Here is a 27,483-nt window from a genome sequence, read left to right as displayed (position 1 = left end):
TGTGATGAGGCCACCAGCCAAGGAATGCCAGCAACTACCAGAAGCTGGAAGAGGCAAGTAACTGATTCTACCTAGTGCCTCTGGAGGGAGTGTGTCCTTGCCAACACTTTGATTTTGGCTGAGTGATACTGATTTAGGACTAATGGCCTCCAGAACTGTGAGAGAATACATTTCTGTTGTTCTAAGCCGCTCAGTTTGTGCTAATTTATTATACCAACCACAGGAAAGTAATACAAGTAACTTCCCATTTCAGATAGAGTAAAACTCCTTACCATGCCCTAAAATGGCCCTGACTAGCTTTCTGACCTCATCACCTACCCTTCTTTTCTCTTTCTTCCATAAGGGCAGAAGCCTTGTCAGTCTGATTTATCACTGTATCCCCAGAATCTAGAACAGTGCTTGGCAAAAACAGGCACTCAAAAATAATTTTAAAATGAGCATTGATTGAGCTTGATATTCTGAGACAATAAGTGTCTACCTGAAAGACCAGTGACACTTGATCCACTAATGGCATTTTTGGATGAGAAGTAAAAACAGGATATCAGTGGAGTGATATAATGCTGACTTACGTTTCTAGAGAGACCGTTTTGGGGGGAGGAGTGGGAGAAAGATATAAAATAGGGAAAGGATAAAAGAGACATAATTCATCAATATGAAACTTAATCATTTGAGATCAGTAGATGTGGTCTACGAATCTTTTGATTCTGAAAATATTCATTAGTTCCTAACTTTTATTATATTATGTTTTTCCCAATGTGATTATTTGAGCATTTTATATCTACTGAATAGAGGTAGATTTTTAAAAGTTTATTTTAAAATCTTTATAGATAGCCTTTACTAAAAGCTTTACTTACTTTTTAAGGTCTATTTCAAGTAGCACGGATATGTGAATAACCGATAATAATAATGTGAGGAACCCTTCCTGTGGGCCAGGCCCTGTGCTCAGTGCTTTAGACACATCCTTTTAAACCTCTTATAACAACTCCACACCATGTATTTATTCTCATTTGACAGTTGAGAAAATCTAGGCTTAAAAAATTCAGTGTTTTGACTATGATATTTTGTTGAAGCATACGATTATATAATTTATTCTTATAGTGCACCAAGGAAAAAAGAAATAGTCTTAACTAAAAGAATTAAAGAGCACAAACAGATGATACAAATTGCTTTTTCCTTTGGTTTGCAGTTCAAAAATAAAAGTACCTGTCTTCCTCACTCTAGGTGATGTTTTCTGAGATAAGTTAAAAGTTAAGTTCTGAAAAAAGCACAAGGATTTTGTAAAGGCAACACAGTTGTACATAATAAGCAGAACATGATGTTCCAGAACATGATGTTCCAACTCCCTACAGGTCATAAAGGGCCCGCAGTAGAGTAGGACTCTACTGACAGGCTTAGCATTGAAGGACACTCTGATGTGAAGTAAGGTGAAGAAGAAAGTGAAGTTATTCCTATAATGTCAGATTGATGGAGAAAAATCATCAGGGTCAGAATTGACCTTATGAGGAGTTTTTGCGGGATAGGAAGCATAAAATTGTGTAACTTATTCTTCCAGTTCACTAAGAAAAAAAGAAGTAGTATTAACCAAAGGAATTAGAGAGCATGGACAGATGGTATAAAATGACTCTTTCTTCTATGGTTTACAGCTGAAAAATAAAAATACATTGATCACAATGCATTTTGAAAATAATGTCTGTGTTATATCTTTTTATGTATATCCATTTGTGTTTAAGGACAAAATAGAGTAACATCATTAATTATTAGACAATAGTAGTAAATTCAGTGGAAGCACTGGCTGCAAATATAGTTTTTTCTGGGCATTTATAAAAAGTTACATAAGCTAATATTCTTAATAGATCTAAAAATATTCCCTTTCAGTAAGCTAAATTCTAGTGGAGACCGGTGTTCTCACATGTGCTTCTTAGTCATTCAATCATGTTATTTTTATCCTGCCTAAGATAAAAATGAGCTGGAACTTCTGAATTTCTTAATTAGAAAGTCTTTTATTTCTGTGATAACGGGACCACCGTTATCACAGAAATACTTGAATATTGTTTTCTGACTTTAGGCATTTGGATGATACAAAGGATAATTTATGGATATTTTAATTTACAATCCTTGCAAGACTCTAAAACAAAGAAGATATTCACATACTCCACTGTAATAAAGGTCTGAAATGTTTGATTTAAAACTGTATGGATTAACTAGGCTTTTGGCAGTGTGGTGAAGCGGATAGCCTAGAATATGTTCCCAAATCAGAACATCTAGAAGCTCTAGATAAAGTACCAACAAGCATTCTTTTAAATGTGTGGTTAAGCTTATAAGAGAGTAAGGAATATTCAAGGCTCAGAAGCAAAGCAATCAGTTCCACTTCTACTTAGGATATAGATGTGTGCAAGAAAACATCACTCCCATTCTAACAACAATGGCATGTTCACAAAATTCACATCATCATAACTTTTCTTGAGCCCGTCAGAAGTGGTCACAAAGCAATCAAGTGAACTGTATTCAGAAGAGCTCTCTGAGGAAAGATGGGGCACAGAGACACTGACTTTAGACAAGAGTGTAAGAGGAAGACGTGGCCACCCCAAAGAATTGTTAGAAAAAATCAGCTAAAATTTTGACAAGTTTTTAAAGTTTGATCTGTGGGCTCGCATGTCAGTTTGGAATAACTCAGAGCTGCAGACACAAGGGAACTTTGCACTCACTTGTGAGCTCTTTTCCCCAGGCCTGCTTGCCTTGGCCGGGGTAGGAGACTGGAGAGGACCTCCTCTGGTGATGCAGGTATGGTGATGATTGCTGCTGGGGAACAGGGGACACAGCACTGCCCACTTCCTCACAGTGACATGCACGGACATACAGGGAATTTCAGCAGCGGGTTGGGCACTATAAAAGAATCAAATGAAAATCCTAGAAATAAAAAAAGGATGATATCAGAGATGAAGCGTTTCTCCAACAGGGCCAACTGGGGAAAGGATCAGTGAACTTGAAGGTAGAAGTTATCTAAACAAACAAAAAGATAAAAAAGAATGAAAAAATACAAGAGAGCATTCAGTGGCTTTGAGACAGTATAAAGTGGTATAATACACGTGCAATCAAAGTCTCAGAATGTGAGAAGAGAGAACTATTTGTAGAAATAGTGGCCAAGACTTTTTTGAGATTAATCAATGACAACAAGCCAAAGACCCCAGAAGCTCAGAGGACGCCAAGCAAGGTAAATACGCACACACCGTCCGCCTAGGCACGTCGTGATCAAACTGCTGAAAATGAAAAATAAGAGACAGCCTTGGGAACAGCCAGAGGCAAAAAAAACGTTAAATATAGAGGAACAAATGTGAGAATTAAGCAGCCTTATGGTCGGAAAATATGCAGGCCAGGGAGCAGTGGAATGTGTATTAAAAGTACTGCAAGCAAAAGCAACAACAGCAAAAAAGGTCAACAAGAAATCTGTACCCAGTGAAAATATCTTTCAAGGATGGAGGCAAAAAACTATTTTGGTTTTAGATAAATAAATCGAAAGAATTCATTGTACTAGACTTACACTATAAGAAATGGTGAGGGAGGTTCTTTAAGGCAGACGTAATATAATACCAGATGGAAATTGGATTTACGTGAAGAAATGCAGAGCTCCAGAAGTGGTAAAAATTAAGGTAAATGTAAATGAAATAATAACAGTTCTACACAGATTCTTCCAGAAAATAGAGGATAAAGTAAGAACTTCACAAGCGATTCTAGGAGGCTAGCATTATCCTGATACCCAAATAAGACATAGACATTACAAAAAAACTATAGATGCCTATCCCTTATGAACTTAGATGCAAACATCTTTTGAAAAACAACAGATCAAATTCAGCAATATAAAAGGGCTAATACATCATGACCAATCAGGGTTTATCACAGTAACTTAGGGTTGGTTTAAAATTCAAAATCTAATCATTATAAGTCATCATATCCACAAACTAAAACAAAACGAAAAACAAAATCTGATCATCTCAGTAGATTTAGGAAAAGCATTTGACAAAACCCAACATCATTCCTGGAGAAAAACCCCCAAACTTTATCATACTAGGAATAGATAGGAACCTCCTCTGTGAAAAACTTGCAGGTAACATCGTACTTAAAGGTGAAAAACTGAATGTTTTCCCCTAGTATCAGGAACAAGCCAAGAGTGTACACTCCTTACTGCATTTGTTCAACACTGTGCTAGGTATTGTAACCAGTGCAGAAAGGCAACAGAAAGAAGTGAAAGGTATCCACATTTCAGAGAAAGAAATAAGGCTGCCTTTTTCTGTCAGATGACATTGTCATCTATGTAGCAATCTACAAAAGAAAAATATTTAGAACTGCTGAGTATGGAAAGGTTGCAGGATACAAGATAAATGTACGAATAAATTGTATTTCTACACGCTAGCAATAAGCAATTGGAAATTGAAGTTTTTCTTAAACAATTAAAGTATGTAATACTTAGGGATAAATCTGATAAATGTGTTAAGACCTGTATACTGAAAACTATAGAACATTGCTGAGAGAAATAATAAAAGAACGAAGTGAACGGAGATACACCACGTTCATGGATCAGAAGATTCAATATTATTATGTCAGTTCTTCTCAGATAAATCTATCTATTTAATGCAAAATAATAATTCCAGCAGGTTAGGGTTTTTTCTGTTGTAGAAAGTAAGTGAATTCTAAAATTCATATGAAAATGCAAAGGACTTAGAATAGCCAAAACAATTTTGAAAAAGAGAAAGGTGGAAGACTTTTATTACCTGATTTTGAGACCTAATATACAGCATAACAATTAAGACTATGAATACTGGTATAAAGACAAATCTGTGGGCGATACGGAGAGATTTTTTAAAAGCCCATAGATATGTTCCCAGTTGATTTTAACACAGGTACAAAGGCAATTCATTGCAGAGACGATAGTCCTTTCAACAAATAGTGCTGGGTCAGTTGAGAAAAAAGTCCATACTTTGTACCATATACAGAAGTTAACCCCAAATAGATCATAAACCTGAGTGTTAAAAACTAAAATCGTAAAAACTTCTAGAAGAAAACATAAGACTAAATCTTTGTGACCTTGGGTTACACAAAGATTTCTTTATATATATGACACTAAAAGTATGATCCATAGAAGAAAAATTTGATAAATTTGATTTCATGAAAGTGTAAAGCTTTTGCTCTTCAGAAGGCAGTTAAGAGAATGAAAAATAAGTCATGGATTGGGAGAAAATATAAATCACATACGTGATGAAGCATATGTGTTCAGAATACACAAAGAACTCTCAAGACTCAGTAATAAAACAACCCAATTTAAAAAAAGGCAAGACATTTAAACTGATACTTCACCAAAGATTTGTGGATAGCCAATAAACGAAAAATGTTCAGTATCATTAGTCATTAGATAAATGCAAATAAATTTATACACCTGTTAGAGTATATGTACTAAAGAAAACCCTGATAATACTAAGTATAGGCAAGAATGTGGAGCAACTCAAACTCTTATACACTGTTGGTGGAAATGTATCAATAAAATTGTACAACCACTTAGGGAAACAGTTTGGCAGTTTCTCAGAAGTTTAAACATACACCTATTGAATCACTCAACCAGTTCACTTCTAAGGATTAAGAGAAATTAAAGCAAGTGTTTATATAAATACTTGTATATAATTGTAATAATAATTACAACTGTAATTATTGCAGTAATATCATTGCAACTCTATTTGTAATAGCCGAAACGAAAAATAATCCACATGGCCATCAACAGGTGAATGGATAAACAAATTGTGGTATATCCATATAATATACCACAAACTAATGTTTATGTATTCTGAATCCAAGTCCTTTGTTGGTTATGTATTGAAATATCTTCTTCCACTCTGTGGTTTATCCTAATGTTTTAGATTAATTTTGTAAACAACATGTTTGGGTTTTATTTTTTATCCAATCTGACTCTGTTTTAATTAGAACATTTCATCCATTTACTTTTAATTGCATATATTATCTTACTATTTATTTGTTTTTTCTGTTTGGTGTTCTTTTTTTGTCAATTATTTCCTTTTCTTGAATTAATGAAGTGGTTTTATTACTTTACTTTACGCCCCCTCCCGTTAGCTTGGAACTCTCCTTTACTTTTCCTTTGTTAGTGACCTCAGGGATTATAACGAAGACACATTACCGAAGTTTAATGTTCATTGGTATTTTTACCTTCTTTCTGATAATATGAGCTCTTATTTATGTGTTATTGTTGTCAGATATTTCAATTATTTATGTATTTCAAGACTCACAGTTATTACTGTTTTATATAATCAATATTTATTTAGATTTACCCACATATTTGTCATTTTTTGTTGCCTGTAGTGTTTCCATTTGGAATCATTTTTCTTCTGCCTGAAGAAAAATACCCCTTAGTATTTCCTTTAGTACAAATCTGCTAGTGACAAATTCTGTTTTTCTTTTTTGGCCTGAAAATGTATTTCACATTCAGTTTTTTAAATTAATTTTTTATTGTAATGCAGTTGATTTACAGTGTTGTGTTAGTTTCTGCTATACAGCAAAGTGAGTCAGTTATACATATACATATATCCACTCTTTTTTAGATTCTATTTGCATATAGGTCATTACAGAATATTGAATAGAGTTCCATGTGCTATACTGTAGGTTCTTATTACTTACCTATTTTATATATAGTAGTGTGTATATTTCAATCCCAATTTATCCCTTTCCCCGTTGGTAACCATAAATTTGTTTTCTACATCTGTGACTCAATTTCTGTTTTGTAAATGGGTTCATCTGTACCATTTTTCTAGATTCCACGTATAAGAAATATCATGTGATATTTGCCTTTCTCTGACTTACTTCACTCAGTGTGACAATCTCTAGGTCCATGCATGTCACTGCAAATGGCATTATTTTGTACTTTTTATGGCTGAGTAATATTCCATTGTATATGTGTACCACATCTTTATCCATTCCTCTGTCGATGGGCATTTAGGTTGCTTCCATGACCTGGCTATTGTAAATAGTGCTGCAATGAACATTGAGGTGCATGTATCCTTTCAAATTATGGTTTTCTTCAGATATATGCCCAGGAGTGGGATTGCTGGATCATGTGGTAGCTCTATTTTTAGTTTTTTAAGGAATCTCCATACTGTTCTCCATAGTGGCTGTACTGATTTACCTTCCCACCAATGGTGTAGGAGGGTTCCCTTTTCTCCACACCCTCTCCAGCATTTATTGTTTACAGATTTTTTGATGATGGCCATTCTGACCGGTGTGAGGTGATACCTCATTGTAGTTTTGATTTGCATTTCTCTAATAATTAGTGATGTTGAGCATGTCTTCTTTTGCCTCTTGGCCATCTGTATGTCTTCTTTGGAGAAATGTCTCTTTAGATCTTCCACTCATTTGTTGATTGGGCTGTTTGTAAATAGATGTTTTATGAACAGGATTTTGGCCTATCTATATGGAGGTTTCTTTCTAGCACATGTATGGCTTCTTGAATCTGTGGCTTAATTTGTCAGTTGTGGAAAATTCTCGGACATTATCTTTGAAAATAATGCTCTGCTTAATCTTTTCTCTCCTTCGAGGACTCCAATTTCACATATATTTGACCTTTTAATAGTATCTTCTATGTCCTTTATCTTCTTTTCCATCCTTTTCTCTTTGTGATTCATTCTGAGTGTTATCTTGGCCCATGTTTCAGTTCATTAATTCATCTGTGTCTAAGTTGCTTTTGATTATTGTATTTTTCTGGTCTGGAATTTCTGTTTAGCTCTTGAAAAAATCCGCCATATCCTTTTTAAAAAGTATCTTTGATTTTTCTGTCAAAATTCTCAATTGTATCTTTTATTCTTTTGAACCAGGGATGTATCAGAGAGCACCAATACCTGGGGCTCCTTTTGGAACTTTTCTATTTCCTGTTGCATCTTCTGGTTCTCATTCATATTATCTCTTTGTGTGCCTGGATATTATTGATTGTGTGCTTGATCTTGTCTTTGACAAATTATTCATAGAAGTGTTTGAGACCTAGGGTAACATCTTCCTCTAGAAAGGAATATGTTTTCTTCTGATAGCCATTTAACTGCACTAGCAATAAAGTCCTGCTTAATCCAGTTTCATGAGTCAGATGACTTGAAACTGGGTTATTCTCTCTGCAAAGGCTGGGCTACTTTATTTATTTTTAAATTTTTTTAAATTTTATTTTTTTATACAGCAGGTTCTTATTAGTTATCCATTTTATACATATTAGCATATATATGTCAATCCCCATCTCCCAATTCATCACATCACCACCCCCTCTCCATGCCACGTTCCCCCCTTGGTGTCCATACGTTTGTCCTCTACATCTGTGTCTCTGTTTCTGCCCTGCAAGCTGGTTCATCTGTACCATTTCTCTAGATTCCACATATATGCGTTAATATACGGTATTTGTTTTTCTCTTTCTGACTTACTTCACTCTGTATGACAGTCCCTAGATCCATCCACGTCTCTACAAATAACCCAGTCTTGTTCCTTTTTATGGCTGAGTAATATTCCATTGTATGTATGTACCACATCTTTATCCATTCGTCGATGGGCATTTAGGTTGCTTCCATGACCTGGCTATTGTATATAGTGCTGCAGTGATCATTGGGATGCATGTGTCTTTTTGAATTATGGTTTTCTCTGGGTATATGCCTGGTAGTGGGATTGCAGGGTCATATGGTAATTCGATTTTTAGTTTTCTAAGGAACCTTCATACTGTTGTCCATAGTGGCTGTATCAGTTTACATTCCCACCAATAGTGCAAGAGAGTTCCCTTTTCTCCACACCCTCTCCAGCATTTGTTGTTTGTAGATTTTATGATGATAACCATTCTAACTGGTGTGAGGTGATACCTCATTGTAGTTTTGATTTGCATTTGTCTAATAATTAGTGATGTTGAGCAGCTTTTCATGTGCTTCTTGACCATCTGTATGTCTTCTTTGGAGAAATGTCTATTTAGGTCTTCTGCCCATTTTTGGATTGGGTTGTTTGTTTTTTTAATACTGAGTTGCATGAGCTGTTTTTATATTTTGGAGATTAATCCTTTGTCCGTTGATTCATTTGCAAATGTTTTCTCCCATTCTGAGGGTTGTCTTTTCATCTTGTTTATAGTTTCTTTTGCTTTGCAAAAGCTTTTAAGTTTCATTGAGTCCCATTTGTTTATTTTTGTTTTTATTTCCATGACTCTAGGAGGTAGATCAAAAAAGTTCTTGCTGTGATTTATGTCAAAGAGTGTTCTTCCTGTGTTTCCTCTAAGGGTTTTTAGTGTCTAGTCTTACATTTAGGTCTCTAATCCATTTTGAGTTTATTTTTGTGTATGGTGTTACGGAGTGTTCTAATTTCATTCTTTTACATGTAGCTGTCCAGTTTTTCCAACACCACTTATTGAAGAGACTGTCATTCTCTGTTGTATATCCTTGCCTCCTTTGTCATAGATTAGTTGACCATAGGTGCGTGAGTTTATCTCTGGGCTTTCTATCCTGTTCCATTGATCTATATTTCTGTTTTTGTGCCAGTACCATATTGTCTTGATTACTGTAGCTTTGTAGCACAGTCTGAAGTGTGATTCCCCTAGCTCTTTTGTTTCCCTCAATACTGCTTTGGCTATTTGGGGTCTTTTGTGTCTCCATACAAATTTTAAGATTTTTTGTTCTAGCTCTGTAAAAAATGCCATTGGTAATTTGATAAGGATTGCATTGAATCTGTAGATTGCTTTGGGTAGTATAGTCATTTTCACAATATTTATTTTTCCAGTCCAAGAACATGGTATATCTCTCCATCTGTTTGTATCATCTTTAATTTCCTTCATCAGTGTCTTATAGTTTTCTGAGAACAGGTCTTTGGTCTCCCTAGGTAGGTTTATTCCTAGGTATTTTAATCTTTTTGTTGCAGTGGTAAATGGGAGTGTTTCCCTAATTTCTGTTTCAGATTTTTCATCATTAGTGTATAGGAATGCAAGAGATTTCTGTGCATTAATTTTGTATCCTGCTACTTTACCAGATTCATTGATTAGCTCTAGTAGTTTTCTGGTGGCATCTTTAGGATTCTTTATGTATATAGTATCATTTCATCTGCAAACAGTGACAGTTGTACTTCTTCTTTTCCAATTTGTATTTCTTTTATTTCTTTCTCTTCTCTGATTGCCAGGGCTAGGCCTTCCAAAACTGTGTTAAATAGTGGCGAGAATGGACATCCTTGTCTTGTTCCTGATCTTAGAGGAAATGCTTTCAGTTTTTCACCATTGAGAATGATGTTTGCTGTGGGTTTGTCATATATGGCCTTTATTATGTTGAGGTAGGTTCCCTCTATGCGCACTTTCTGGAGAGTTTTTATCATAAATAGGTATTGAATTTTGTCAAAAGCTTTTTCTGCATCTATTGGGATGATCATATGGTTTTTATTCTTCAGTTTGTTAATGTGGTGTATCCCATTGATTGATTTGTGTATATTGAAGAATCCTTGCATCCCTGGGATAAATTCCACTTGATCATGGTGTATGGGCCTTTTAATGTGTTGTTGGATTCTGTTTGCTAGTATTTTGTTGAGGATTTTTGCATCTATATTCATCAGTGATACTGGTCTGTAATTTTCTTTTTTAGTAGTGTCTTTGTCTGGTTTTGTTATCAGGGTGATGGTGGCCTTTTAGAATGAGTTTAGGAGTGTTCCTTCCTCTGCAGTATTTTGGAAGACTTTGAGAAGGATGGGTGTTAGCTTTTCTCTAAATGTTTGATAGAATTCACCTGTGAAGCCATCTGGTCCTAGACTTTTGTTTGTTGGAAGATTTTAATAACAGTTTCAATTTCATTACTTGTGATTGGTCTGTTCATATTTTCTATTCTTCCTGGTTCAGTCTTGGAAGCTTATACCTTTCTAAGAATTTGTCCATTTCTTCCAGGTTGTCCATTTTATTGGCATAGAGTTGCTTGTAGTAGTCTCTTAGCATGCTTTGTATTTCTGTGGTGTCTGTTGTAACTTTTCCTTTTTCATTTTTAATTTAATTGATTTGAGTCCTCTCCCTTTTTTTTCTTGATGAGTGTGGCTAATGGTTTATCAATTTTGTTTATCTTCTCAAAGAACCAGCTTTTAGTTTTATTGATCTTTGCTATTGTTTTCTTTGTTTCTATTTCATTTATTTCTGCTCTGATCTTTATGATTTCTTTCCTTCTAGTAACTTTGGGTTTTGTTTGTTCTTCTTTGTCTAGTTTCTTTAGGTGTAAGGTTAGATTGTTTATTTGAGATGTTTGTTGTTTCTTGAGGTAGGCTTGTATTGCTTGCTATAAGCTTCCCTCTTTCAACTGCTTTTGCCGTATCCCATAGGTTTTGGATTGTCGTGTTTTCGTTGTAATTTGTCTCTAGGTATTTTTTGATTTCCTCTTTGATTTCTTCAGTGATCTCTTGGTTATTTAGTTGCATATTGTTTAGCCTTCATGTATTTGTGTTTTTTACATTTATTTTCCCTGTAATTGATTTCTAATCTCATAGCCTTTTGTCGCAAAAGATGCTTGATATGATTTCAATTTTCTTAAATTTACCGAAGTTTGATTTGTGACCCAAGATGGGATCTGTCCTGGAGAATGTTCCATGTGCACTTGAGAAGGAAGTGTAATCTGCTGTTTTTGAATGGAATGTCCTATAAATATCAATTAAATCTATCTGGTCTATTGTGTCATTTAAAGCTTGTGTTTCCTTATTAATTTTCTGTCTGGATGATCTGTCCATTGGTGTAAGTGAGGTGTTAAAGTCCCTCACTATTACTGTGTTACTGTCGATTTCCTCTTTTATAGCTGTTAGTAGTTGCCTTATGTACTGAGGTGCTCCTGTGTTGGGTGCATATATGTTTATAATTGTTATATCTTCTTCTTGGATTGATCCCTTGATCATTATGTAGTGTCCTTCCTTGTCTCTTGTAACATTCTTTATTTTAAAGTCTATTTTATCTGATATGAGTATTGCTACTCCAGCTTTCTTTTGATTTACATTTGCAAGGAATATCTTTTCCATCCCCTCGCTTTCAGTCTGTATGTGTTCCTAGGTCTGAAGTGGGTCTATTGTAGACAGCATATATGTGGGTCTGTTTTTGTATCCATTCAGCGAGCCTGTGTCTTTTGGTTGGAGCATTTAATCCATTCACGTTTAGGGTAATTATTGATATGTATGTTACTTACCATTTTCTTAATTGTTATGGGTTTGCTTTTGTAGGTCCTTTTCTTCCCTTGTGTTTCCCACTTAGAGAAGTTCCTTTAGCATTTGTTATAGAGCTGCTTTGGTGGTGCTGAATTCCCTTAGCTTTTGCCTGCCAGTAAAGCTTTTGATTTCTCCATTGAATCTGAATGAGATCCTTGCCGGGTAGAGTAACCTTGGTTGTAGGTCTTTCCTTTCATCACTTTAAATATATGGTGCCACTCCCTTCTGGCTTGCAGAGTTCCTGCTGAGAAATCAGCTGTTAATGTTATGGGAGTTCCCTTGTATGTTATTTGTCATTTTTCCCTTGTTGCTTTCAATAACTCTTCTTTGTCTTTAATTTTTGTCAGTTTGATTACTAGGTGTCTCGGCATGTTTCTCCTTGGGTTTATCGTGCCTGGGGCTCTCTGCGATTCCTGGACTTGGGTGGCTATTTCTTTTCCCATGTTAGGGAAGTTTTCGACGAAAATCTCTTCAGATATTTTCTCAGGTCCTTTCTCTCTCTCTTCTCCTTCTGGGACCCCTATAATGCAAATGTTGTTGTGTTTAATGTTGTCCCAGAGGTCTCTTAGGTTGTCTTCATTTCTTTTCATTCCTTTTTCATTATTCTGTTCTGCGGCAGTGAATTCCACCATTCTGTCTTCTAAGTCACTTATCCATTCTTCTGCCTCAGTTATTCTGCTAGTGATTCCTTCTAGTGTATTTTTCATTTCAGTTATTGTATTGTTCATCTCTGTTTGTTTCTTCTTTAATTCTTCTAGGTCTTTGTTAAACATTTCTTGCATCTTCTCGATCTTTGCCTCCATTCTTTTTCCAAGGTCCTGGATCATCGTCACTATCATTATTCTGAATTCTTTTTCTGGAAGTTGCCTATCTCCACTTCATTTAGTTGTTTTTCTGGGCTTTTGTCTTGTTCCTTCATCTGGTACATAGCCCTCTGCCTTTTCATCTTGTCTGTCTTTCTGTGAATGTGGCTTTTGTGTCACAGGCTGCAGGATTGTAGTTCTTGCTTCTGCTGTCTGCCCTCTGGTGGATGAGGCTATCTATGAGGTAAGTTTCCTGATGGGAGGGACTGTGCAAGTTTCCTGATGGGAGGGACTGGTGGTGGGTAAAGCTGGGTGTTGCTCTGGTGGGCAGGGCTCAGTAAGCCTTTAATCTTCTTGTCTGCTGTTGGGTGGGGCTGGGCTCCCTCCCTGTTGGTTGTTTGGCCTGAGGCGACCCAACCCTGGAGCCTACCTGGGCTCATTGGTGGGGCTAATGGTGGACTCTGGGAGGGCTCATGCCAAGCAGTACTTCCCAGAACTTCTGCTGCCAGTGTCCTTGTTCTCACAGTGAGCCAGAGCCACCCCCCGCCTCTGCAGGAGACCCTCCAACAGTAGCAGGTAGGTCTGGTTCAGTCTCCTGTGGGGTCACTGCTCCTTCCCCTAGGTCCTGATGTGCACACTACTTTGTGTGTGCCCTCCAAGAGTGGAGTCTGTATTTCCCCCAGTTCTATCGAAGTCCTGCAATCAAATCCCACTAGCCTTCAAAGTCTGATTTTCTAGGAATTCCTCCTCCCGTTGCTGGACCCCCAGGTTGGGAAGCCTGACGTGGGGCTCAGCACCTTCATCCCAGTGGGTGGACTTCTGTGGTATAAGTATTCTCCAGTATGTGAGTCACCCACCCAGCAGTTATGGGATTTGGTTTTATTATGATTGCGCCCCTCCTACCGTCTCATTGTGGCTTCTCCTTTGTCTGTGGATGTGGGGTATCTTTTCTTGTGAGTTCCAGTGTCTTCCTGTCGATGATTGTTCAGCAGTTAGTTGTTATTCCGGTGCTCTCGCAAGAGGGAGTGAGCGCATGTCCTTCTACTCCGCCATCTTGAACCAATCTCTGGGCTACTTTAGGGTTATCCTTGTCCTATCCCGGGTGGCTTACCAGTGCCTCTGTAAGGCTGTCAAAAAGGCTGCTTAAGTTTTCATCCTCTCAGGAGCGTTTTCTAGAATCAGCAAATGCTTCCAGGGGAAAACCAGGCCCCAAATTACATGCTTACCTTTCTGGGTTTCCATTGTCTCTTAGATCGTGGATGCGAAAATTTTCCACTACCTTGTTAGTTTCCATATGCCTTTGTGTACAGATGATTTTTATATTTTGTCTGGCTTTTTAAATTATCCTCATCATAAGAGCTGATTAGAATTACCTACTCTGCTGTTACTGAAAGAGGAAGTTCCCTTTCCTTTTTTTTTTCCTTCTTAATTTAATCTCAGAACAATATTAATCCCAAATAATTTCTTTTTATATACCTGCATATACCCTGTCATCACCTCTACCCCTACACAGATCGATTGATCATTTTCTAATGATGTGTCAGGAATAGTCCAGAACCTAAAATTAAATATTATGCCAAAACACTCATGATGGATCTTTTTTAAACTTGGAATTCTTCAACACCCTTTTTTTTTTTTATTGGGATGAAATTGTTTTGCAGTAGCAGATCTCCACTTTTGGTCTATATTTACTCTGTAGGCAATCTTATCCACACACCCTTGGCTTTAAATATCATCTATATAAATTTTATCTATTCTATATTAATTCTTATTTATAACAGATCTTTTCAGAGTATCAGAACTGTATATACAATTCCCTGTTTGTACTCTCTCCTCGGATGCGTCAACGTCACTTCAGAGTTAGCGAGTCCAGAACTGAGCTCCTGCTATTTCCTCTCGACATCTGGGCTCCCTCCAGAGTCCCCTATCCTAATGGGTAACCTTCTTATCCACCTGGCTTTCCAGCAGGGATGTGGGGAGTGAGTCATCCTTGATACCACCTGTCTTTTACTACTTGTTTATACAATCCTGTTTATTTTATGTTTTAAATATTGAATCCACCCACCTCTCTCCAGCAATACTACCTCCACCCTAGTCCAAGCTATTATGAGGGTTCAAGTGATCCTCACCCACTACCTCCCTCCCTTTCCATCCTCCCTGCTTTCTAATCCTTTTCAACTTTATAATCAGCATGCTATTTCAAAGCATTTAAAACTACAATTTGAATATTCTGTTGCTTAATGCATCTAAGGCCCTATGTGATTTGCGCTCTGTCTGCTTCACTAGCCTCTGCCCCACCCTCTTCTCTCTGTGCTCCAGGCACACTGACCTTCTCTCAGCTCCTGGAATCTACCGACCTCCTCCTCACTCCTCAGTGCCGGGAATGCTTGCCTTCCTGCTCCGCTTGCTTTCCTGCCTTCCTTTATCCCAGCTTTTGTCTAGTTATCTCTTTCTCTTCACAAAGTCAGTTGTCACTTCTCAGTGGTCCCCTTTCCTCAGAGGAGTTCACCCAGCAGATGCTCTATGGCACCTTGTACTTCTTATCCTTAGATTTTAACACACTTTTTTTTTTTTTTTTTTTTTTTTGCCGTACGCGGGCCTCTCACTGTTCTGGCCTCTCCCGTTGCGGAGCACAGGCTCCGGACGCGCAGGCTCCGGACGCTCAGGCTCAGCGGCCATGGCTCACGGGCCCAGCCGCTCCGCGGCATGTGGGATCTTCCCGGACCGGGGCACGAACCCGCGTCCCCTGCATCAGCAGGCGGACTCTCAACCACTGCGCCACCAGGGAAGCCCACCACACTTTTAATTACAGGATGAACAGGTACATTGTTAGCAATGCTCATTGCTAAGTCTCCAGCTCCTAGCACAGTGCCTTGAATGTAACTAAATGGTTATTTGTTCAAAATTTGAATGTGTGTAATCAATAGCAGTCCCTCAAAGGTAGGGAACCATGTCTTTGACTTTTCTCCAGTTTCCCCGAATACTTAGTATGATGTTGGTACTTAATAAATAGTTGAGAATGAAATTAAAATTATATTTTCAGAATTAGATTTTCATTGGGCTACATTAGAGGGAGATTAGGATGGAAGGGAAAAGTACTGTGACTGACTAGAGAGGAAAGGAAGCGTTACTGGCTTACAGAGACTTGCCATTCTTTCCAGTGCTGCCTCTCCCGCCCCCGAAAACAGTTTCTAATTTTTTTCAAAAAATGTTTAATTACATATGACTACAGTGGATCATTTGAAATGGTTATTTATAACTCTTGTGTCCATTAAGTAGTTATTTCTTTGATAAGCACATCCTTTCTTTGCAAGTTTTAAATGACTTTATTCACATTTCAAGCCTAAATTACCCATGATTCTAATTTATTATGTGTAAAAATGACTTGGCTGGGTCGTCCATCTCAAAGTTCAGTTTCAAAACCATGGTATTGAAATATATTGATTTCTTCTGGTGTCCTTGTGACTTTGCATGGCTGGATACTTCATTGCATGTTTGCGGTAGTCACGTGATAGTTACTATTGGTATTGGTATTTCCTGTTTGGAAAGAGATCTTTGGGATATTTTATGTGTACCTCCTCATGAACCTTGCTAATCACTGAAACACACATTAAAAGAAAGGTAAAACACACCTTTTTATCCCTGTCTGCTGCCTCCACTTCATTTTCCCTCTCCGATTTTGATCTTCAGCGCTCTCAACTAGTTCTCTCCACCCTTTACTTAAGTGTATAACGTGGCAGTCAGTGATAGGGAAGAGAGCGAGATACCGAGATACCGTAGTTAATTGTTAAAGGCACTTTAGAGTTGGCATGTTCCAATTATTCATATTTAATTCAGTTATAAAGTCTTTTATAAATAGTGTAATTTTATAGTGAAAAGAGTTGTTCACTATTAGTGTTAGGTACTAAAAATTCCCACACTTATGACCCTCAAAACCCCAGATATTTTATATGTCCTAGGTTTTTAGTATTTTAATATATAAATCTGTATTATTTAATTTCAAAATAACCAGTGATGTTATCTCTAAAAATATACAAAGATACTTTGTAATTTTAGGATTCCTTTACGTTTAATCAGCACTATTTATGGTAGATATGTTTACCAGTTTTATTTAATAAGTTTAGTTTCCACATGCATGAACCCAAAATCTTTGCTCTTTCGGAGTAAGCCAGTGATTTATTTAGGCTTCTCTATGTTGTGTATCGTAAAGAGAAAGATCTTCTTGATGCACTATAATGCGGGCTTCTTGGCGACAGCGGTTTCCCTCTCTGCAAGGACATTACATTGTTTTACAAAATGCTTTCTTGCACCATTCATGCTAACTTAAGAATGAATTTAAACACAGAAGCATCTAGTACATTTTCCTTCCTTGAGTGGGAATGGTTTTTAAATTCGGAAATGTATCATTAACTCATTTATAAAATGTCTTATTTCATTTTTGAGGAATTCAAGTTGGAATGCCAGCCATACGGTAGTAGATAGTACGTAAGAGGAATGGTAACTGGCGTTAAGGCATGCACTTAAGCAACAGAGGAATTTACTTTTCAGTGTCTTCCAAGGTCCATGAGGATGCACACTTATTTACCCAGAGAGTATGGATCTCACTATGTTTGTCCAGAGGGTGTGACTCCGTGGAGGAGAACACTAACTGGTAAGTATCGAATTCTTATTGTATTCTGTTTCAGAAAACTATGTTTAGAAATCAGTTGAATTTTAGCAGTGATGAAATCTCTTAGTCTGTGCTGGTTTCTTAACAGTGGACAGTCCCAGATGTTGAAGTCAGCACAACAAGAGAAAAACCCAAATCCTGATAAGACTTGAGGATTTTTCGAAAATTAAATGCAAAATAGTTGGGGCAAATGTTGCTGCGGCAGTCAAGACTAAGTAATACAGTAAGAAGATATGAAGTTGGAGAGCTTCTCATGTTCTTCCTTTGCATAAAGTTTGCATACGTACAAAACCCAGGACTTTAATGACTTTAAGAGGGGCAGAATTACATCTCTTGGAACATAAAACAACAGACTCATGTGAACTGGAATGCACATTGTGGCCCTCACAATTTATTTAAATATTTCTTTGCAAAGCACTCTCTGTTTCTAAAGAAAAGCTATGCCTTCTGAAACCTGTAAGTGATGTATCCTGGCCACATAATCTTCTAAAAGCGTTTTCCAAATCCAGAATTGTTAGTGTGGAACAAATGTTTGTTTTGGAAACAGTAAAACCGGGGGATGTGGGAGGGTTGATGTCAGAGACCAGTTGCTGCTCTGCTTTATGCCTTATCGTTCCTTCTCCTTTTCTTTTCAGCTAGGAACTCTTAAGATACATAATTGACTGGTGATTGAAAAAACTTGTAAAATGACATTTGTGTGTATGATACAAAAGTTTTAAACAAACACAGCACAAAAATCAGCCACCCTAATACGGGATCAGTTTTCTGGGAATTAACCCCACCACATAAACATCTGCCACAGTAAAGCCACTGCCAGATCTTAAGGTTGTTGGAAGCCACACCTTAATAAATGGTGAATGGAGGTGCAGGGTCTGTGAAGAAGAATTTGTTGCCTGGCTTCGGCATCAGGCAGACAAAGGGTTAAGTCTTAGAGTTGCCAATTACAAGCTTGCTGGCTTTCAGCAAAATACTTGACAGCTCTGGGTCTGTTCCTTCTGCTGTAGAATGATATATGTCATGATGACTGGCAGTGGTCCCACCGCGCTGAATCAAGGGCTCTGGGTACATGGTCTAAATCACGGTTGCAGAGACACTGGGGTGGAAGATGGCAGGAATATCTCCTCATTGACGTGCCAGAAAGAGAATTGAGAATGCATTTCTATGTGATCCATTTTTGCTTTGCCTTGTGTCTAATTCTACCAATCCCTAATCTTTAGGACTCACTTCAAAATCTCTTGAAGCCACCTTTTAGGAGATGTGGAAAAAGTGTGTGAAGGGAGAGAGCGTCAAGAGCAGAAAGTTTAGGTGAAAGGGTAAGAGATATTCAGTCATCCAGCAATTACTTACTGAACGCCTGCCATGTGCTGTAGGAGTTGGGGATACGGTAGTGAACAAAACAGACAAAAAATTGTGCAGTCATGAAGCTTATGTTCTAGATGTGGGAGGTAGACCATAAACGGATGGACTTGTTGTATGTTGGACAATGGAGATGATAAACCCGTCGGGTCATGGCGAGGGCTGGCGCAAGGGGGTGGCTTTCTGTTTAAAATAGGGTCATCAGGGAAGGGCTCATTGAAAAGGTGACATTAGAATAGAGGCTTGAAAGAGATCAGGGAAGCAACCATGTGGAAATCTGGGAAAAGAGGGAATTGGGAACAGATTTTTGTAAGTCATTGAAAAGGTTTAGACATTTCCTTGAGTGCGTTGGAAAGCCACTGGAGAGTTTTGAGCAGAAAAGTGACGTGATCTGACTTTTTAAAAAGAATCTCTCTGGCTGCTGTAGAGAATAAGTAGTAGAGGGGCAGTGATAGAATCAGGGACTAGTTAGCAGGTTATTAGAGTAATTCAGGCGGGAGATGATGGTGGCTTGGATCAGAGTGGTAGCCGTGGAGGTGATAGGTGGTCAGATTTTGGATCAGGATTGACTGGTCATTTGATTACGGTAAGCGAGGGACTGAGAGGAGTTAAGGATGACCCCGAAGTTTCTGGGTGGAAAGCTGGGAGGGCAGAGTCGTCATTGATTGTTTAGCAGAAGGTGGGAGGAAGAGCCAGTTTTGGGGAGAGGTCAGTTCAGATGATGAGATTCCCACCAGATATCCAAGGGTAGTGGAGAGGAGACAGTTGGATGTACAATGGTCATTATGTAAATGCTCAGTTTGCACAAGTTGGTAAGCCATAAAAGTGCTATTTAAATGATTTCAATTAAATCTCTAAGAAGATGAAGCCATGATTTACATTTTATATATTAGGAAATAATACAGAAAGACCAATTTTCCTAAGATCACAGATATGAAACTTTGTTTTATGGTTGCAAGTTCCACCTTGTTCTACCAACTTTACTCTATTAGTTATAAAATAGGCATACAAGGGAAATTCCAGTAGTTGCCACAATTGATTAAACAAAGTAAGACTTTTAGCTGCCTTTGCATTATGCATACCCACACAGTCTTCTGGAGAAGTAGAGGTGATATCTTTGGTGAGGTTTATATGAAAGATAGGGTTTTTTTTTGACTCTTTGATGTGTTTAACTATTCTAATGTAGGCTTTGACTTTAAAAGGTGAGTGGAGATGGCTATGAATATAATTAATTTTTAAAAACATTCTTATATGTAAAAAAATTCCTTTTTAAAAATACAGTTTACTTTGTAGTAATTTGTGTTCTTGTCACTTGTTTAAAGGGGAAAATACATTTGCACAATCTTAAGTGCATTCCTTTTTTATAGTGGAATGCATAATATTTATTTTTTGAAGCAGAAATACAAGTAATAAAAACACATGTGATTGAGCTTTGACATTATTGTAGGTGGGAATGGAAAACTGTACAGTACGAAGAGCAAACTAGAAATTGAGATCTATTAAAAATGACTATTCTAGTATCTAAATGTTTATGTACTTTTTATAATTTTTATGCAATAAAGCAATGGAGTGTTATTTCATAAATCCTGAGACGTTTAAACTTTATGTGGTCCAGGGACTTCCCTGGCGGTTCAGTTGTTAAACTCTGCGCTTCCACGCAGGCGGTGCCGGTTCCATTCCTGGTTGGGTAACTAAGATCCCACATGCCACGTGGCATGGCCAAAAAAAAAATTATATATATTGAATATATATATATATATATATATATATATATGCTGTTACAGAAAGCCCTGAACGAACTTTTTGGCCAACCCAATAGATATAAACGTTTTGTGGCCTAATAAGTTAAACAATCCGGAGCAGATTAATATAGTTTTCTTAAAGTAATAAAAGGAAGTACATATCCTTAAAGGTCATATAGTTATTTTGTGCAATATGACTATGTTTGGTTTCTATGAGCTTGGATTTTTAAAAAATTATAATTTCTGATTTCTCATCTATATAATAGCACACTCTTTCTGATTATACAGGAGGTCCTGCGTGTTGCAGGAGTGGAAATGCAGTTAACGGCTGCGGTATCATTTTTGACCATTCTACAGGAAGAATCAGTGTCGATTCATACATATGCGCACTCCTTCCTCCAAGTCATTCTACTGCATCTGGAGCACAGGGACGCAGGTCAGGGGCCTGACGTGCTTAATCGTATATGTACTTGTAGTTTCTTGTATGTGGCTGTGATGTTATTTGAATTGTGTTAGGCCGATGACCATAACTGAATGAGACTGTGCTGCCTAAGAGTTGATCAGTGGTGTGACTAAAAATAGCGATGACTATTTTTGTACAAAAACTGCACAATTCAGTGCCCTTGAAGCCTGAAGACCCATTAGTTCATCTTATGATTTATACTTTTTTCTTAGATTTGTTTCTTTTACAACATTTATGTTATAGTATTGTAGTACAAGAAAAATGCACACTTTGGGTTAAAGATAGACCCTCAGTATTATTTTTAAAGATATAAATGTTTTCCAGATATTGGCTAAGACAGAAAAATAGAGAAACTTCTCATAATAGTAATAAAAATAATTATTGCCATTTTACTATTAAATACAATTGTAAATATTAGTGGCTAAGTTGAAACTGAATTTGTAAGTGAGATAATTAAGTTGGCATGTTTTATCTTTGTCAATCAGGTGTCAGCAACGCATGGCTGGAAACTCTTCTGTCTGTGATAGAAGTATTGCCCAAAGAAACCCTAAGGCATGAGGTAATACTTTTTTTTTTTTTTTTGTAAATTCTAGTACTTAAGTCACTCTAAGGTTTTTGTTGTTTTCGTTTTTGATAGAAACGGTATTTCAAAAAAGAATAAAGTTATCTCCTACTCTGAAAGCAGCACATATTCATTACAGAAAATTTGGGTAGTACAAAATATAGAAGGAAGAAAAATCATGGTTCTGTACTTAGCTACTTCTAACATTCTGATGTATTTTCATTTCAGATTTTTTCCCCTGTGTATGATGCTATTTGCTGTGTTAGTGATCATATTGAATTTATATATGGTGGTTTTTCACTTAGCTTTATTTTCCTTATTATTTTCTCATATTTCTCATTTGGTAGTAGCTACAAATATTTTACTTACTTATTAAACATTTAAGCCTGTTTTCAGTGTTTTATTATCAAAGTAAGGCAATAATGAACATCTCTGTGGAGCTTTTCCTGTTTTTCAGATAATTTCCTTAACTGTAACTTCCAAAAAAGTCGAATTACTAGGTTAGAGGGCATTAATATTCTTAAGGCTCTTGACTAAGTAATATGAGAAAATGCCTGTTTCCCTGGGCTTTCATCAGCAATAGCCTTCCAGTTAAATTTGTTGGGCCAGATATGGAATTACATTTTCATTGGACATTTTTTGATTATTATGCTGTTGAATATTTTCTCATATATTATTATATTTCACCTCTGTTCTCTTGGAATTGTCTGATCATATCCTTTGATCACTGTTTTTATGTGCTGTTTATCTGTCAGGGTTGCCAATCCTTTGTTATATTTGTTGTAAATAATGTTACCAATTTGTTGTTTGCTTTTTAATGTTCAATATTGTTCAACAGACCCTTCTCTAAAAGTTTTAGCAAATTCAGATGAGAGAACAGGAAAATTAGGAAATTTATTCTTTAAACAAATGATTTTTCATTCTTTGAACCTTATTTCTATATGAATTTCCTTTCAAATATGTCCTGTTGAAAAAGAGTTATCAGTCAATAAAATGTCCTCTGTGGATTTCATTAAGTGTCATTGCCCCTTCTTTACCCTCGTACAGATTATGGCCCTAGCTCAGTGCCAAAACACTTGCTAGAAAATGGGAAGATCTACCCAGTTATAAGGATGTTTGTATACTTGATGCCAAACATCTAGATGATTACACATATTTAAATATTGAACATAAGGGCTTCCCTGGTGGCGCAGTGGTTGAGAGTCCGCCTGCCGATGCAGGGGACACGGGTTCGTGCCCCGATCCGGGAAGATCCCACATGCCAAGGAGCGGCTGGGCCCGTGAGCCATGGCCACTGAGCCTGCGTGTCCGGAACCTGTGCTCTGCAACGGGAGAGGCCACAACAGTGAGAGGCCCACATACCGCAAAAAACAAAAGTAAATAAAAAAATTAAAAAAAAAAAATTGAACGTAATGTTGACATATTTATACTTTTTGATTAGTGGTGCATCATGGTAGCATGCAGTTTTTACTCTAGAATGTCGCATATTATTTAACGTGATTTTTAAGATTTTTAAATATGCCTTTTATTTCAGATTTTTGACTTTTAAATTATATTTATCATTATGCATTCAGTAATTCTGGCTACTCTGTTGAGAGGAAAAAAGTTGACCCTTTGATTAAAGTTATAGTTAGAACTTGGGGGGATCGTAGTACCACCTAGTATTCTGATCTCCATTTTAAGTAGATGAGAAACCTTGGGATGAGAAATAGCAGGATTACTTAGACAAATTAAATAGCTGGGACCAGAATCAGGGACTGATCTTCATAATTCTTTACAGTCTGTCGTGCTGTTGAGTTCGAGTGCCCAGGACATACACAATACAGTATCAGAGTTGGGCTGTTGTATTCAAATGACAGAATTACCTTAATAGAATCTTTTTGAAGTTATAATGTTTTGCTTGCTTCAGGACAAATGTAAAAATTATATGGAACAAAAACAAATTTCAGGGTATCTAATAATTAACTTGCTTTTTTTCTTTTGAAAAATGTATATTTCACAACTATATGCACAAACAGATCATTAGAGAATTCACCATAAGCTTTAATTCAATTCTTTTGGTGCCTAATTGGTGTTTTTTTTTTTGCGGTACGCGGGCCTCTCACTGCTGTGGCCTCTCCCGTTGCGGAGCACAGACTCCGGACGCGCAGGCTCAGCGGCCATGGCTCACGGGCCCAGCCGCTCTGCGGCATGTGGGATCTTCCCGGACCGGGGCACGAACCCGCGTCCCCTGCATCGGCAGGCGGACTCTCAACCACTGCGCCACCAGGGAAGCCCGGTGCCTAATTGTTTTTGAATGCATAATTTATCATCATCTTTGCCTTAATAATCCAAGAAGGCAAATAAAATGAGATCCAGGTGATGAACAAACATGCACCTCAAAATGTAATTGCACTTCTATAAAAACGTTTAGAACATTAAAATAGTCTTTGAAGAAAATAGCTGACATTAGTGTCAAGAATGTATAAAATTTTGTGAATTTGTTCTCTAAATCTTTTCTCTTTAGATTTTGAATCCACTTGTTTCCAAGGCACAACTTTCCCAAACAGTCCAGTCTCGTTTAGTTAGTTGTAAAATTTTAGGAAAATTGACCAACAAATTTGATGCCCTTGCGTGAGTATTTGTATATAATTTTTTGTCTACTTTATTAAATTGATTTAAAATGTATAATGACTATATTATTAATAATTATATTAGATTTGTATTATTCCATACTGTTTACAGTTTAGCTGATTTAAATTTACAGAATATAGAATTCTCGGGAGTCTACTTATTCAGAGGCATTTCTTCTTGATATGGCCTTTCAAAATCAATAAGGGTAACTTTTTTTCTATTTCCCATCTTAGTCATCTCTGTCACATACCTTGTGTAGTTTTGAGGATAAAATAAAATTATCTTACAGACTTCAAAAATTGGTGAACATTGACATAGAGATAGATTTCTGCTTTTTTCCATCAGCTTTTTTCCATCATTGCTATGAATTCATTATCTTGAATAATTTATCTTACTTTGAGGTTTTATAGAGAATGTTTACAATTTATATGCTACACTCTGCCCAGATGATAAATACCAATGTTGTGTAATTATGACACAAGAGTAAGATATAAAATTGACGAATATTTTGGTTGAGGGTTGCTAGAATCAGTCCACTTGCCTATAGCCTTTTATCGTAGCTAAGATGTTTTAGCTGCCAATTACAAATTAACCATTATTTAAAAAGACTCAGTCATATACATAATTTAAAAGTAGCTGTTAACATCCAAATGTAATAACATGTAAATATACATTGTAAATAATAAAGTTCTTTATTAAGGTATGTTTGTTATTATTAAGCTAAGATTTTGAGGATAATTTTTTGAAAATATTAATTATTCTAAAATACTCACCCATTTGCATGTTTCTTTCCTCTCTCTCCAAGCATTAAAAGAGAAATTCTTCCCTTGGTAAAATCACTCTGTCAAGATGTAGAGTACGAAGTTCGATCTTGTATGTGTCGGCAATTAGAAAATATAGCTCAGGGCATTGGGTAAGTATACTTTCAATTCCTTTTGTCACAGTTTTATTTCTGGATTGTCAGACATGTGTATCCTGTTCTGTATTCCATGAAAGCATGCTTTTAAAGGGCTAAACTTTATATGATCTTTAAAAATGATCATAGTAAGTACTTTCTGATGTGTTTATGTTAAAAGAGATAAAAGTGAAGATGTTTAGTATGGTGGGTTAATGTTAATTTCTTTCCTTTTTACCTTAGTTACTTACTTATCACTCCGAACCCCTAGATCCAGGAAGGGAAAATTGTCCGTGTTTTGAATATAATATACCATGCTCAGACTATAGCTGTACCGTATCTTTTAGCTGGCAGCTGTGTTACTGGGTCATTTCAGATGAAATTACTCAGTGGAAGTCTGTCTCCTGTGCGGCTCTGCCCTTCCAGTGTCTGCTTTGTAGGTCTCCTTGTCTTCTGAGTGTGTGAAGCTCAGGAAGGAGAGGGATAGGGCAGTCTCTTCTCTTCACCTGTAAAAACTACTCTCACGTCAAGGTATAAGTATGATTTTAAAGGGAATTTTATCTAAAAACCATCTTGGGAAACAGTTTTTTTTTTTCAAGTATCCTAAATTGGTACAAAAAACTTTGGAACCTCTCAGTTTTACTAGAAATTGCAGTGATTTCTCCTGGTTCTTTGTTTCACAAGCAAGGACAATCAGGTTGTTGCCATTAAAATTGCTAATTAAAAAAAAATCTGGGCCAATATTGAAGGCTTTAGAAAGACTTTAGAATGTCATACAGATTGAGGGTACAGTAGTGTCCTCTGTCCTGCATCCACCCTTGTTGAGTAGGATTTAAGTGTTGTGTGGAAGCTTAACATTTCAACAGAGTAATCAGTTCCTTAACCTTGATCTCAGAACCAGCTTCCTTCCTTCTGTTAGGTCTTCTAAGGCTAGGCTGACTCTGGATCATTGTGGACCATAATTAATTCAGTCTTGCCCAGATCTGTGCCCCTTAACCAAGATCAGAACCTATTAGGAGAATATGCTGTTGTCTTTTTGTATTCTGTTTTTTTTTTTTTTGTCACTGAAATTTTGACACAGTGGATATGGGTCTTCTGAAAATTAATATATGATTATTGCTTAAGGATTAATTTATAAAGGTAAAACTAGAAAGAATCTACCTAGCTTGTTAAGTTAGAATGCACTTGTTAAGTTAGAATGCTTGGTTGTATAATATTTATTTAATTTTGAGTTCTTACATATTATTAAAGACATAATTATAGGACTTTGGTGTTATGCTGGCTGAAAAATACTAAGACCTGATTCATATTCTTTATTCTCCCTTTGAAAAATACATAAAACTAAAGAGAGGTACACAGGCTTTTTTCTTTCAGCATTGAAAATTAGGAATATTGTTAAGATCTGATGGTTACCAAGAGCAATTTTCTTATACTCAAGGCTAGATGAGGCCCTGAGATAGGTGAAAGGAATTAGGAAGAGAAAACTTCAGAGATTGGCACCGGTTTGATACTACTGCTCTGGGAGTTAATGTTCCTAAGGCATTTGGGATTGAGATGTGCTGGGAAGAGGCCCAAGAACAGAACAGAATTGGGTTTGTAATTTTGTGTTTGCTGTGGCTAGCAAGGGAAGATTTACTGACCATTTAAGTTTAACCAGAATTGAGCACAATTATTTATTAGTAAGATGATCAGGAAGCAAAATGAAGAGATTCTTCTCAAGCTAGCGTATCCATATGAAATAAAAGCTTCAAAACACTGGAAAGCCACCGTGGATTGTGCACCAGTTTAGGATCAAAGAGGACAATTCTTAGTCTGTCAGATTAATAGTGAATAGTATTATGAAGAGGTCATACACAATCATTACAAGAAAACAAGTGTGCTGAATAGACTTCTCCTTGTACAGGGATGACTAAAGAGAAAAGAAAAACAGACTTGGGATCTACAAAATGATCCTTCAGTATTAGAGGGGAAGAACATACAGCACTAAGATCGGAAAGAAAGAACATACTTTTGAAAAAGTTGACCAGACTTCTAATTATGGTGATATACTAAACAAGATAACCTGAAAATCCTCCCATTACAATATGTGGCAAAATTCAGCATCCATTCATGATTAAAAACTCTCAGGAAGCTAGGGATGAAGGAAACTTCCTTAATCTGATAAAGGGCA

The 27,483-nt window shown here is 36.7% G+C and overlaps 1 protein-coding gene across 1 annotated transcript in view; it reads left to right on the top strand.

Moving 5' to 3' along the window:
* PPP4R4 (protein phosphatase 4 regulatory subunit 4) overlaps window positions 1-27,483 on the top strand; it is a 120,116-nt gene that overhangs the window by 45,479 nt on the left and 47,154 nt on the right. The window contains exons 4-7 of the mRNA XM_060003329.1: window positions 21,069-21,216; window positions 21,729-21,802; window positions 24,312-24,418; window positions 25,224-25,331. Of these exons, the coding sequence (XP_059859312.1) occupies window positions 21,069-21,216; window positions 21,729-21,802; window positions 24,312-24,418; window positions 25,224-25,331 (437 nt within the window). The remainder of the gene's footprint in view (window positions 1-21,068; window positions 21,217-21,728; window positions 21,803-24,311; window positions 24,419-25,223; window positions 25,332-27,483) is intronic.

The sequence above is a fragment of the Delphinus delphis genome, chromosome 2 (assembly GCF_949987515.2).
Source record: "Delphinus delphis chromosome 2, mDelDel1.2, whole genome shotgun sequence".
Taxonomy (NCBI): domain Eukaryota; kingdom Metazoa; phylum Chordata; class Mammalia; order Artiodactyla; family Delphinidae; genus Delphinus; species Delphinus delphis.
Note: the sequence above shows the minus strand (reverse complement) of the source record. Positions and strands in the feature narration are given on the sequence as shown.